General features: G+C 42.9%; 1 protein-coding gene and 1 long non-coding RNA gene across 2 annotated transcripts in view; both read right to left on the bottom strand.

Moving 5' to 3' along the window:
- The window catches only part of LOC137467700 (serine/threonine-protein kinase PAK 3-like), a 176,072-nt gene that overhangs the window by 8,560 nt on the left and 153,349 nt on the right, over window positions 1–14,163 (bottom strand). The window contains exon 5 of the mRNA XM_068179136.1: window positions 239–406. Coding sequence (XP_068035237.1) covers window positions 239–406 — 168 coding nt within the window. The remainder of the gene's footprint in view (window positions 1–238; window positions 407–14,163) is intronic.
- LOC137467713 (uncharacterized) lies at window positions 1,120–1,581 on the bottom strand. Its single transcript, XR_010995604.1, has 2 exons — window positions 1,469–1,581; window positions 1,120–1,191 (listed from the first exon to the last, which is right to left on the bottom strand). It is a non-coding gene; the product is annotated as an uncharacterized lncRNA (long non-coding RNA).

A 14,163-nucleotide genomic window follows, 5' to 3' on the forward strand; every position in this document is an offset into this window, starting at 1 on the left:
ATGCAAGCCCTTAGGAAGCTGCTGTCAGCCACACGCAGAGCTCTTCAACTGGACTGGTTTGGATGTCCACTTGTGAAACCACATGGTCAAAACCAAAGGCTGGTTGTTTTACTCAAGTTCATAGCCAGTTTCATGCTCTGAAGGATGACTGCAGCAATGACTGCTCCACTTCCTCCCAAGGACTCCTTCCCCCCTTCTAGGCCTGCAGACACGTTGCAGCTCCTCATTCTAATTCTACCTCCTTCCGTGGAATTCTCTTTTCCTGCACCATCCTCAGGATGTGCTTATTCTGCAGCATCTCTGGTTGGTACGGTTCCTGTGCCTCACGCCAGCCTCGGGGCTCTTGGTCGCCCGTCATTTCCTGGAAGTCTTCGCAGGCTGCCCGGTAGGATGGTGACACTTCCACCTCGAGTCAAAGAGAACAAAGCAGTTAGAGACTACAGCTTGTCCCCTTCAGCCAGAAGTCATCGACGGTGAGGAAAGGGAAGGAACAGGACAGGAGCAGATTCACAAGGGATACAGACAGCCTGTAGCTTGTCTTCCAAATCTATCTGAGTGACCATGTTCACCTGCAAAAACACCGCAAGAAACAAGGAGAGCTGGAAGAAGCCAGCAGTTTATTCAGGTAACTGCTGGCCACGTAGCCAAAGGAGTAATCCCACTCTCCAGAGCATCAGTTGAGATTCAGCAGGCCAGGAAGTGTCCTTCAGAGCAGCTGTGATAGAGGCCTCAGTGGGATGGTGCTCAGAGGCATCACTCCACCCACCTGCTGCTCTGTAGAGAAAAGGCAAGGAGGGCAGAAACCACCAGTCTGGTGACTGCAGTGGCTATTGCTATTTCACTCACTTGCTTTTCAAGAGCCTTTTGCTCCTGAAGGAGGAGATTAATTTTCTCTCTGATGATTTTCATTTTTTCATCTGTGCTCTTCTGCCTTGCCTTGATCATAGCCTCAGTTTCCTGGAGCTCTGCCCACAGCTCTTCAACAGTGTTCTGGAAAGAACAAGAGAGAGGATCTTTCAAGCATGGAGTGGCTGCCACTCTTTCACTCACCAGGTTTTGGTCATCACCCCTCTGCTGATGGAGATTCTTCTCCACTTGGATGCTTCTCATGTCATCCTGGTTCCTCTTCTTCACTTCCACGATGGCACTCCGAGCTTCGGGCAGCTCTGCTTGTGGCTCTGCCTTGATGCTCTGTACAGACAGATGCAGAGCAAGTGACTGGGAGCTGCCATGGGGCTCAGCTTTTTCCTCTTGCAGCCTCCAAATCACATTTATTCAGCCACTTCTTTCTGCTTCCCTACCCACATCTGCTTCCAATGAAACCCTCCTGTCCCCGTGCTGATCTCTGCAGATTCCAAGGCTCTGTGCTTTCAGTGCCTCTGGGACTCCTGGCCTCCTCAGTCCCAAGAGCTCTGTTTCATGCCCCTCTTCCTGCCCTTCTCTCTGACACCTGGCGAGTCAGGCTTACCTGGCCATTCTCCTGTGGCTCTTCCACCTGCTGCCTGAGCTGCTCTTCCTGCTCTCGGGCTGGGAACGGCTCTCCCTGAGTCTGGCATGGCATCTCTGATAACGCAAACTGCTGTAGCAGTCAGAGGCCCTGCAAGGCCTCCCTGGCGGATACCCGCCTCAGACAAGAAATGCAGAGTCATGGAGAGTGGACCAAAGCAGCCCCTCTTCCGCCCTCGGACCCTTGTTATCTCTCCGTAAGGCTATAGGTCGTATTCTCCTCAAGCCTGGCCGTTGGACAATTTCCAGCACCCCAGTAGCCTACTTAAATCCCCATCTCTGCCCAGTTCGGCAGAAGAGCTGTCACTGGAACACTTCACAGGACCCTGATAATAAAGACACCGCTGTGAAACTCTACACAGGCTTTTTCTCTCTCAATCCCTGCGTCTGCCGAGGCACCTTTGCAAGCTCAGAGCTGAAATCTCTAAGAGCTGAACTCGCAGAGCTGAAATCACTCAGTAGTGCTCGCTTAGGTTGCTTGCGGCTGGGAGCTAGCCCAAGGGACCCAGAGAGGTTGTGCCTCATCAGCACAGCGCTATCCGGGGCACCTACGGCGGCAGCTGCCCAGGGGGTCAGACCGACCCCCAGGGCTCCAGGCCGCGATAAAGAACCAATCAGGTTCTGGGTGAACTATCCTGCCTCTAAATGCATGACGTTCCTAATGAATCTCCCTTTATGCTTTCTGATCATAGGAGTCAATGTCACCTTTCTTCAGCCGTTCCTAACTCAACGGCGACAGTGTACCACAGGGAAATCTAGTCTTCAGTAAGAGCTGTGTGTAAGCTTTCATGGTGTCAGTTCATTGATTTGAGCATAATGCAAATACTAAGAGAATAAGGGGTGGAAAATGCCTTAGGCTGAAAAATGTGTCTGGGAGTATCTGCTAGAGGTAGGGCAATTATCTTCTGGGCCACCTGTTAAAACCAGGTGGGGCAGTTTCTTTATCTCTTCCCCAACCAATCCTCTCTCCAGAAAAAAAATCCTCTCTTTGTGGGCCATTGAATCTCACTGCATGACTGATAAAATTACATCATCCCATTGTGAGATGCTCTACCCAGGGGGAAGAGCCAAACATTCCTACCTAGATATAATCTGACATTTGGAACACCACAGCAGCCTTTTCCAACTAGATTCCCAGAAGAGCAGCTTTCTTTTCCATTGGATTGCCAGAAGAAGACCAAGCCCATCTGCACCACCACTAGACCTTCAGAGGAAGAATACACCCTTCTCCAGGATCACTGCTTCAACAGAACCACAGCTGTCACACCAAGAAGACTGCCGCCACCGTGTAATCGGACTGCTACCAACTCCCCGACCAACAGAGTGTCAGGTCATGTTCTGACTCTGTCAATAGATTTTTGTGTACTACTGAATTTGTATTTTAATTTTCCTAATAAAGAACTACTATTCCTACTCCCATATCTTTGCCTGAGAGCCCCTGAATTTCAAAATTATAGTAATTCAGAGAGAGGGAGTTTGCATTTTCCATTACAAGGGAGGCTCCTGCCTTCCTTAGCAGACACCTGTCTTTTCAAACCAAAACACAGGGCCATGACATTCCACAACAGGAATCACTGGTGTGCATTTCATGGACCACTCTCAATCCTATTAACGTATTGTAGTCCTGGTTTAAAATAGAAAGGTGTGAAACAACTTGGAGAGACAGAGACTAAAATGGCTTGTGGATTTTTTTTTAAAGAATGGGGAAAACTACCCAAAAGGTGTTGTTTTATAACATTTTAAAATATACTACATAAAAATTTAAAACTGCAATAAAAAAGAGTTAAATAAATGCTTTGGTATAAGAAGAATAATTAGAAACACAGAAATGTGAAGATATGAATGCACATTTTCATAAAAATATGAACTTACAAACAATATATACACTGAACTACAACACAAAGGTAGGTAAGACTGTACTTTATTTAGATCTTTTTGCATTGCTGAAGTATTTTTTTCTGAAGAGAAGCTAGTATTTTGATTAAGAAATCTGTCGCATCTAATTAAAGTTCTTGATTTCTTCTGGTGCTGGCTAAGATATCCCAGCTGGAAGGTCTGACTGAAGGCAAAGAACTGCTTCTGCGGGGTCTGAAACTGAAGGATGTGTTGACTGAAGACCCAGTACCAGCTCTATTCCCTGTCAGACTGGAGGACATGTTGCCTGAAGGCACGGTAAGAGCTCTGTTTCGTCTCATACGGGAGGATGCATCCATTGATGACCCAGTATTGGTTCTGGTTGGTATCAGGTTGATGACTCTGTCCATTGATGACCCACAACCTGTTCTGCCTGGTGTCACACTGGAGGGTGTGTTGGTTTCAGACACACTGTAGAATCTGCCTGGTGTCACACTGGAGGGTTTGCTGTTGTCAGAGACACTGTAGGTCCTGCCTGCTACCACAAGGGAGGGTACGTTGGTTCCAGATGCAGTAGAGGCTCTGTGGCTAGGCACTCTCCAGCGTGCTGGAACAAACAAAAGAATAATAAACAAATCAAGAGAGAATCTACGGTTGCTGTTAAGTACCTTGTCGTGGTTTGACATGGAAGTGATTTTTTTTTTTTTTTTTTATTTCAGGAAGTTGGGTCAAACCAATCAGTGGTCAAGTTTGGATATTGGCACCTGAAGTGACCACTGAAGATAGGGATACGCCTCTGAGAACACACGGGGTTAAAAGCAAGAACTCCCAAGAGCTCGCTCTCTTTGGTTCCGGTCAGGGTGCTGTGCAGACCTCCCCTGTCCAGCCATGGGGCTGGGTGGGGGAGGGGTAGCCATGAGGCCTGGTCGAGGTGAGCCGAGGGGTAGAAGGACTGGAACCGAGCCAGCTCCTGTGGACGGAAGGGTGGAAAGAAGCGGAGATGTTTTAGTCATTCCCCACCTCAAGAGGGAAGAGATAGAGAGTCCTGACGGCACCTGTAACTTTGCCGGCGCGGAGGAGAAGGAGGGGGGGGGAAGGCGCCCAGCCTTGGCCTTGGGAATCGGCTGCTGGGCAGAGATATCAGCCGTCCAGGGAGTCTGAACTTTTAACCCTTTCCTGAGAAATGAAGGCTTTGTGAAATATTACTCCTCCTTGATTTGAAGTAGGAGAGAGACAGTCTGGGATCCGAGATGATGGAAAAAGAAATTCTCGAGTTGGAAGGAGATGATGGAGTGGCTTGTGGCTGGACTTCTCTTGTTAGCCATAGACTGAACCAAATTCTCCTAACAGAAGCTGCAATTAGGGTGGTGCGTTGGTGTGCCAGGAGACCTGTTCCAGTGATTACCAGCAGAGGAGTAGAGAGAAGGTGTGGAGAAGCCCTCTATCTTCAAGGAAGAAGAAGACCTCTGTTCTTGGACCCTCAGCCCCAAGGGAAAATGGGGGGGACTGTAGTCCCAAAATGAAAAACTGAACTGTTGTCTCTTTTGGTCCACGGCAAAGCATCCTTAAAGGAGCCCTATGAGCAGTCTGTCCATGCCCGGTGGTGAGAGCACTGTGACATGGAAAGGAGAGTGTCACACTGGCAGATTTTCTCCGGGCGGTTGCCATGTGTGACATGGAAACACAAGGGTGGCAATTGTGTTTCCTGGGGGGGGTGGTCTGTGGCACAGGAGAGACTCCTGTCTCCCTTGAAAGATTGAGTATTTGAATATCTGAAGAGTAGCAACTTGATCAGGATCCTGGGTGGTGTCTCACTGTTAAGTTTGTTTCGAAATTAGGTGGGAGGAGGAGGGGTGTTTTAGAAAGTCTTCATCCAGGATTTAGTGTTTGTAGTTTTTCTAGTAGTAGTAGTTTAATAAAGTTCTTTCCTTTGTTACTAAGATGGGCCTGCTCTGCTCTGTTCCTGATCACATCTCACAACAATTATTTAGAAAAGTATATTTTCATGGGGGCGCTGGCATCGCGCCAGTGTCAAACCATGACATACCTCTAACAAGGGTGTGTGTGTGAAGTACTTCTAAATGTTTGCTCCTTAAGTGCTTATTTGAAACACACAGCACCTGATAATTATACATAAATCTTTAAGAGACAAAGGACATTAGTACAAGTATATTTCCCTAGGAAGTGTTGGAATAGCACTTTATTTGAAGTGCTAAAAGTCCTTAATTACAGACATCTTTTACCTCTCATCATATTGATTCCAAAGCTGTGGTTTTTAATGAAGGAAACAAACTTATTCTGCAGTCTCGCTGACAATAATTTTAATGCCTCTGTTAGATACCCCACCCCTTTTTCTTCTGGAAAATGTTTCAAAACATTTCTGTTTTCACTAGTTTTAATGACCCCATATGTCTAAAATTAAGTGCTGTTTTATTTGCCTACAGAAGCTGTGCAGCAAGAAGGGAGATGCTGCCTAGGAACCCACATCCAAAGGACTATAATTGCTTGCAAAACAGACTTACCATCGGGGGCACGAAGAGGAGCTGGAGGTCTCCCAGGTGCTTGCGGTGAAATGTAAGGCTGAAAAATATCTGTTGAGTAAAAGTAAGTTTTCAAAACCACGAAGTGCATAGAATGGAAATAGTTATGGTTGAAAGGAAAGGCTATTACAAAATGTTAATGATTTCTACCAGAAAGAAAGGAAAAAACAATTTGGTTATTAAAAAAAAAAAAAAGGAAACTATTTAAAATAAGTAAAAAAATAGGAAAGATCAAAATTCAAACACCCACCCAGCTCAGCCACTCCCCAAAACCAAAAAAGCCCAAACAACCAAGAATCCAAACTCAAAGTAAAGCAAAAACAAACCCACAAGGACAAGGGCAGCAACAGAAAAAACATTACAGTAATAATTTTAATCCCTGTGTTAGCCTTCATTATCCCCTTTCTCTTCTTTAAAAAGTGTCACAACACTAATGCACAGAACTGAAAGGCTTGTTGGTTTCAAGAAAAGGCTATTTCCAAATGTTAGCAGTAGTTTTATTGCTCTATTGTGTTTACAATTAAGAATTGTTTTATTTGCCTGCAGAAGCTGTGCAGCATGAAAGGAGATGCTGCCTGGGAGCCCACATCCAAGTGACTATAATTACTTGAAAAGCACACTTACCATCAGGAGCAGGACCACGAGATGTACTGGTTCCTTTTGGTACAAAGAGAAGCTGGAAGGATTCTGTTCAGAGAAAGTAAATTTATGTCAGAAAAGGTGAATTTGAAAAACCAAGGTAATGGACAGAACAGAAATATACATGGTTGCACAGATATGCAACTATAACAACATTAATGGTTTAAAAGAGATAGAAAGTAAGAAGCCTTTGGTAAGAGTAAGATACAAAAAGGAAAATAATTATAACTGTAATTAAAAAAACCATAATAGAAAAAAACACACCCACCCATCACTCCTTTCCAAAACCAACAAGAAGCCAATTAACCACGCAACCCAAGCCAAACTAAAATGAAAAGTATACAGGCAGATAGGGACAAACAGAAAAAAAATACATAAATAATTTTAATCCCTATGTCAGCTTTCACCATCCCTTTCTCATCTGAACAAAGTCTCAGAACATTTCTTTTACCACTAATTTTATTGCTCCTTTATATTTACCCTTAACTATTTGTTATATTTGCCTACAGAAGCTGTGCAGCATGAACAGAGATGCTGGCTAAGAACCCACACCCAAGTGACTACAATTTCTTGCAAAGCAGACTTACCATCAGGAGCAGGACTACGAGGTATACTAGGTCCTTGGGATACAAGGAGAAGCTGAAAAGATTCTGTTCAGAGAAAGCAAATTTACTTCAGAGAAGGTAAATTTTTAAAAGCAAGGAAATTGAAGGAACTGAAATGGTTATGGTTCTAGTTTCAAGGAAATGCTATTACAAGAAAAGGTTAATGATATATCACAGAATGAACATAAATGCCTTTAGTAGGAAAAAGAAAAGGAAAAAGAGAAAAGAGTAAAAGAAATAATTAAAAATAAAAAATAAAACAACATACCACCACCCACCACTCCCCAAAACCAAGAAATCCAACTAACCAATCAACCAAAACCAAATTGAAACCAAAAATTTTCAAAACATATAGGGACCAATGGAAAAAATCATTAAAGTAATAATTTGAATCCCTATATTAGCTTTCGCCATCCCATTTCTCTTCTGAAAAAAGTATCACAACATTTCTGTTTGCACTAGTTTTTTTGCTCCATTATGTTGAAAATCAAGTATTGTTGTATTTGCCTACAGAAGCTGTTCAGCATGAAGGGAGATCCTAGGAACCCCCATCCAAGAGATTATAATTGCTTGAAAAGCAGACTTACCAGCAGGAGCAGGAGTAGGAGCAGGAGGTGCACTGGCTGCTTGGGGTGAAATGAGCGGCTGAAAAATATCTGTTCAGAAAAGTAAGTATTAAACACCAAGCAAATACATAGAACTGAAATGATTATTTTTGAAAGGAAAGTCTATTACAAAAAGGTTAATGATTTATAACAGAAGGGAAGGAAAAACCCTTTGGTTATTAAAAAAAATCAGAAATAGCAAAGCAATTAAAAGAAGTAATGAAAGAAAAAATTAAAAATCAAACACCCACCCATTCACCACCATCACTCCACAAAACTAAAAATAATCCAACCAACCAAGCAGCTAAACCCAGACTAATATCAAAAATATCTAAGCAAATTAAGAACCCATTATTTAAAAAAAACCCTTCAGTAGTAATTTTAATCCCTGCGTTAGCTTCCACCATCCCCTTTCTCTTCTGAAGACTATCTTCTAATGTTCCTGTTTGCATTAATTTTATTGCTCCATTATCGCTACAATTAAGTGTGGTCACCTTTCCCTACAGAAGCTGCACAGCAAGAAGGGTGATGCTGGCCAGGAACCCACATCCCAGAGACTACAATTGCTTGAAAAACAGACTTACCATCTGGAGCAGGAGCAGGAGCAGGTGCAGGAGCAGGAGGTCTACCAGCTGATTGCAGTGAAATGTAAGGCTGAAAAATATCTGTTGAGTAAAAGTAAGAGTTAAAAAACAAGAAAATGAATAGTTTAGAAATGGTTACAGTTGAAAGGAAAGTCTATTAAAATGTTAACGATTTCTAACAGAAAGAAAGGAAAAAAGCATTTGGTTATTACAAAAAGAAAGAAAGGGAAGAAAGGAGAAGGAAGGAAGGAAGAAAGTTTGGAAGGAAGTTGGGAAGGAAGGAAGGAAGGAAGGGAGGGAGGGAGGGAGAGAGAAAGAGAGAAAGAAATTAAAAATAAGTTAGAAATGAAAAAATTCAATAATCAAACACCCACTCACCTCAAGCACTCCCCAAAACCAAAAAGTCCAAGCAACCAAGCATCCAAACCCAAACTAAAACCAAAATAACCCACAAGCTAATAGGGACCAATAGAAAAATCATTCCAGTAATAATTTTAATCCCTGTTATATTGCTAAAAACTAATATTAGCTTTCTCCATCCCCTTTCTCTTCTTTAAAATGTATCACAACATTTCTGTTTGCACTACTTTAATGCTCCATTCTGTTTACAATTAATTGTTGCTGTATTTGCCTACAGAAGCTGCACAGCATGAAGGGAGATGCTGGCTAGGAGCCCACGTCCCAGTGACAATAATTGCCTAAGAAGCAGACTCACCAGCAGGAGCGGGAACAGTAGCGGCAGGTGTATGTGGTGCTTTGGGTGCAACGTCAACCCGAAAAATATCTGTTCAGAGATAGCAAATTTCCTTCAGAGGAGGTAAATTTTAAAAAGCAAGGAAATGCACAGAACTGAAATGGTTATGCTTGCAAGAGAAGATGATTTAAAACTGTTAATGGTATATAACATTTTTAAAGGAAGAAATATTTGGCAAAAGAAAAGGTAGAAAATAAGAAAAAAAAAAAAAAAGAAAATCAAAAACCAAACACCCACCCACTACTGCTACTCCACAAAACTAAAAAATCTTACCAAACAACCAAGAAAAAAACCCCCCAAAAATCGCAAAGCAAATGGGGACCAATAGAAAAAAAACACAGTAATAATTTTAATCCCTGTGTTAACTTTCAGCACCACCATTCTCTGCTGATAGATGTGTCAGAATGTTTCTGTTGGGACTAGTTTTAATGCTGCAGCATGTTGACAATTAAGGGTTGTTGTATTTGCCTACAGAAGCTGTGCAGCATGAAGGGAGATGCTGGCTAGGGACCCACATCCCAGTGACTGCAATTGCTTGACAAGCAGACTTACCATCACTTGGAGGACCAGGAGGTGCAGCAGCTGCTTTGGGCACAAAGAGAGGTCGAAAAGAGTCTGTTCAGGGAAAGTAAATTTCCTTTAGAGAGTTTACTTTTTCATAAGTAAAATTGAAAAAAAGCAAGGAAATGAACAGAACGGAAGTTATTATGGTCGCAAGGAAAGGCTATTACAGAAATGTTAATGGTTTATAACCAAAAGAAGTGAAAAAACCTTTGGAAAGAAAATGGAAGGAAAGGAAAGGAAGAAAGGGAAGGGAAGGCTGGAAGGTAGGAAGGACAGGGATGAAAAGGGAGGAAAAGGAGGAAAAGGAGGAAAGGGAGGGAGGAAAGGGAGGGAAGAAAGGGAGGGAGGGAAGGGGAAGGGAGGGAGGGAAGGGAGGGAAGGGAGGGAAGGGGAAGGAAGGGAGGAAGGAAGGGAGGAAGGGAGGGAGGAAAGGGAGGGAAGAAAGGGAGGGAGGGAAGGGGAAGGGAGGGAGGGAAGGGAGGGAAGGGAGGGAAGGGGAAGGAAGGGAGGAAGGAAGGGAGGAAGGAAGGGAGGAAGGGAGGGAGGAAGGGAGGGAGGAAGGGAGGGAGGGAGGGAGGAAGGGAGGGAGGGAGGGAGGGAGGGAGGGAGGGAGGGAGGGAGGGAGGAAGGGAGGAAGGGAGGAAGGGAGGAAGGGAGGGAGGGAGGGAGGGAGGGAGGGAGGGAGGGAGGGAGGGAGGGAGGGAGGAAGGAAGGAAGGAAGGAAGGAAGGAAGGAAGGAAGGAAGGAAGGAAGGAAGGAAGGAAGGAAGGAAGGAAGGAAGGAAGGAAGGAAGGAAGGAAGGAAGGAAGGAAGGAAGGAAGGAAGGAAGGAAGGAAGGAAGGAAGGAAGGAAGGAAGGAAGGAAGGAAGGAAGGAAGGAAGGAAGGAAGGAAGGGAGGGAGGGAGGGAGGGAGGAAGGAAAGAAGGGAGGGAGGGAAGGAGGGAGGGAGGGAGGGAGGGAGGGAGGGAGGGAGGGAGGGAGGGAGGAAAAAATGAGAATAAAAAATAATCAAATACGAAACACATACCCACCCACCACCAACACACCCCAAAACAAAAAAAAATCCAACCTTCCAAGAATCCAAAGCCAAATTAAAATCTAGAATATCGAAGCAAATAGGGACCAATAGAAAAAAATATAACAGCATTCATTTTAATCCCTGTGTTTTAATCCCTGGTTAGCTTCCACCATCCTCTTTCTCTTCTGAAAAATGGCTCAGAATGCTTCTGTTTGCACTGGTTTTATTGCTCCATTATGCTGACATGTAAGTATTGCTGTATTTGCCTACAGAAGCTGGGCAGCATGAAGGGAGATGCTGGCTAGGGACCCACATCCAAGCGACTGCAATTGCTTGAAAAGGAGACTTACCATCACTGTCACGAGCAGGTGCAGGAGGTGCTCTGGCTAGCTGGTGTCCAATTCGACCCCAAAAAGATTCTATGCAGAGAAAGTAATTTTCAGTCTAAAAACTGTTTTCATTTTAAGAAACAAGGAAATGCACAGCACTGAAATGGTTCTGGTGGCAAGGAAAGGCCCTTACAAATATTGGTTTATAACATAAAGGAAGGAAAAATATTTGGTTAAAAAAACCTAAGAAATAAAGAAATTTGAAATATTAAAAAAAAAAAAAAAAAAAAAAAACAACCATAAAGAAAACACACACATACCCACCACTATCACTTCCCAAAACCAAAAAACTCCAACCAACCAAGCTATCAAACCCAAACTAAAACCTAATATGTCCAAGCAAATGGAGACCATTAGGAGAAAAAAAAAGCTTTTAGTTGTAATTTTAATCCCTGTGTTAGCTTTCACTATCCTCTTTCTCTTCTGAGAAAATTTCATAACTTTGCTGTTAGCACCAGTTTTACTGCTTCATAATGTTTGCAATTAAGTATTGCTGTATTTGCCTACAGAAGCTGTGCAGCATGAAGGGAGATGCTGCCTAGGAACCCACATCCCAGTGACTGCAATTGCTTGACAAGCAGACTTACCATCATGAGCATGAGCAGGTGCAGGAGGTGCATGAGTTGCTTGGGATGAAACAGGAAGCCAAAAAGAGTCTGTTCAGAGAAAGTAAAATTACTTCAGAGGAGGTAAATTTTAAAAAGCAAGGAAATGCAGAGCACTGAAAGGGTAATGGTTGCAAGAAATGGCTATCTTAAAATTTTAGCAGTAGTGTTATTGCTCCATTGTGTTTACAATGAAGTATTGTTGTATTTCCCTGCAGAAGCTGTGCAGCATGAAGGGAGATGCTGGCTCTGAGCCCACATCCAAATGCCTATGATTGCTTGACAAGCAGACTTACCATCAGGAGCAGGAATACGAGGTGTACCAGTTTCTTGGGGTTCAATACGACGCTGAAATGAGTCTGTTCAGAGAAAGTTAATTTTCCTCAGTATCTCAGGTTATCATGTAAGATGGAACCCAGAGGTATACATTCTATTACCATCTATGTCAGTTGTTAAGAGAAATGGGGCAGTATTCTTTATCCTCTCCATGACTCATCCCTGACTACTCCCTCCAGGGGCCTGTGTCGGCCAAATGGGCCATCAAGTCCTCACTGCATCACCCATGAAATTACATCATCCCATTGTGAGATGCTCTGCCCAATGGGGAGAAGCAAGCATTCCAGCCTGGATATCATCTGACAATTGGAATACCAGAACAACCTTACCTACCGGATTTCCAGAGGACAAGAGCTACATAACCACCTCTGGATTATCAGAGGAAGACCGGACCCTTCTACAGGATCACTACTTCAAAAGAACCACATCTATCACTTCAGCAGGACTGCAGTCACCATTTAATCAGACTGCTACCACCATCCTGACCAAAAGGGTGTCAGGTTGTATCCTGACTCTTTAGGCCAGTGTTTTCTGCCTTTATTTTAATTGCCCTATTAAATTGTAGATCTGACTTGGAATCTCGCACTGGTTATTTTCAAACTGGTAGGTACATAGCACAAGCTACCGGCTGATTGGGGTTCAAAGTGACGCCAAAAAGATTCTGTTCAGAGAAAGTAAATTTAATTCAGAGGAAGTCATTTTTTAAAAAATGGAATGCAAGGAAATGCCTTAAGTATTGTTGAATTTGCCTACAGAAGCTCTGCAGAAGCATGAAGGGAGATGCTGACTCTGAACCCACGTCCCAGTGACTGCAATTGCTTGAAAAGCAGACTTACCATCATAAGGAGAAGGAGGAGCAGTGGGTTTACCGGCTGCTCGGAGTGAAAAAAGAGGCTGAAAAGAACCTGTTCACAGAAAGGAAATGTACTTCAGAGAAGGTTAATTTTAAAAAACAAAGAAATGCACAGAACTGAAATGGCTATGGTTGAAAGGAAAGACAATTACTAAAAGTTAATGGTTGATAACATAATGAAAGGAAGAAGTCTTCAGTTAAAAAAATAAGGAAATATAAAGAAAAAAATAAAAGAAAAAAATCAAGACCAAACACCCACCCACCCCCACCACTCCCCAAAACCAAAAAATTCAACCAGCCAAGCAACCAAAACCAAAATAAAATCAAAAATATCAATAAAAGCAAATAGGGACCAATAGAAAAAAAACGTTACAGTAGTAATTTTAATTCCTGTGATAGCTTTCACCATCCCCTTTCTCTTCTGAAAAAAAGTATCACAACATTTCTGTTTGCACTGGTTTTATTGCTGCATTACATTTAAAATCTAGGATTGTTGTATTTTCCTACAGAAGCTGTTCAGCATGAAGGGAGATGCTGCCTAGAAACCTACAACCAAGAGACTATAATTGCTTGAAAAGCAGACTTACCAGCAGGAGCAGGAGTAGGAGCAGGAGGTGCACTGGCTGCTTGGGGTGAAATGAGAGGCTGAAAAATATCTGTTCAGAAAAGTAAGTATTAAACACCAAGCAAATACATAGAACTGAAATGATTATTTTTGAAAGGAAAGTCTATTACAAAAAGGTTAATGATTTATAACAGAAGGGAAGGAAAAACCCTTTGTTTATTAAAAAAAAAATCAAAAAAACCACGAAGTAAATAAAAGAAGTAGTGAAAGAAAAATATCAAAAATCAAACACCCACCCACTCATGACGACTGCTCCACAAAACCAAAAATAACCCAACCAAACAAGAAACAAGCAGGTAAATCCAGATTAATATAAAAAATATCTAAGCAAAATAAGGACTCATTTAGAAAAAAACCCCTTCACTGGTAATTTTAATCCCTTCGCTAGCTTTCAACATCCCCTTTCTCTTCTGAAGACTATCTTCTAATGTTGCTCTTTGTGTTAATTTTATTGCTCCATTATCATTACAATTAGGTGTTGTCACCTTTTCCTACAGATGCTGCACAGCATGAAGGAAGATGCTGCCTAGCAACCCACATCTGAGTGACTGTAATTGCTTGAAAAACAGATTTACCATCAGAATGAGGAGCAGGAGCAGGTGCAGGTGCAGGTGCATGTGCAGGAGGAGCAGGATGTCTACCAGCTGCTTGGGGTGAAATATGAGGCTGAAAAATATCTGTTGAGT

This window comes from Anomalospiza imberbis, unplaced genomic scaffold (assembly GCF_031753505.1).
Source record: "Anomalospiza imberbis isolate Cuckoo-Finch-1a 21T00152 unplaced genomic scaffold, ASM3175350v1 scaffold_76, whole genome shotgun sequence".
NCBI classification, from domain to species: Eukaryota; Metazoa; Chordata; class Aves; order Passeriformes; family Viduidae; genus Anomalospiza; species Anomalospiza imberbis.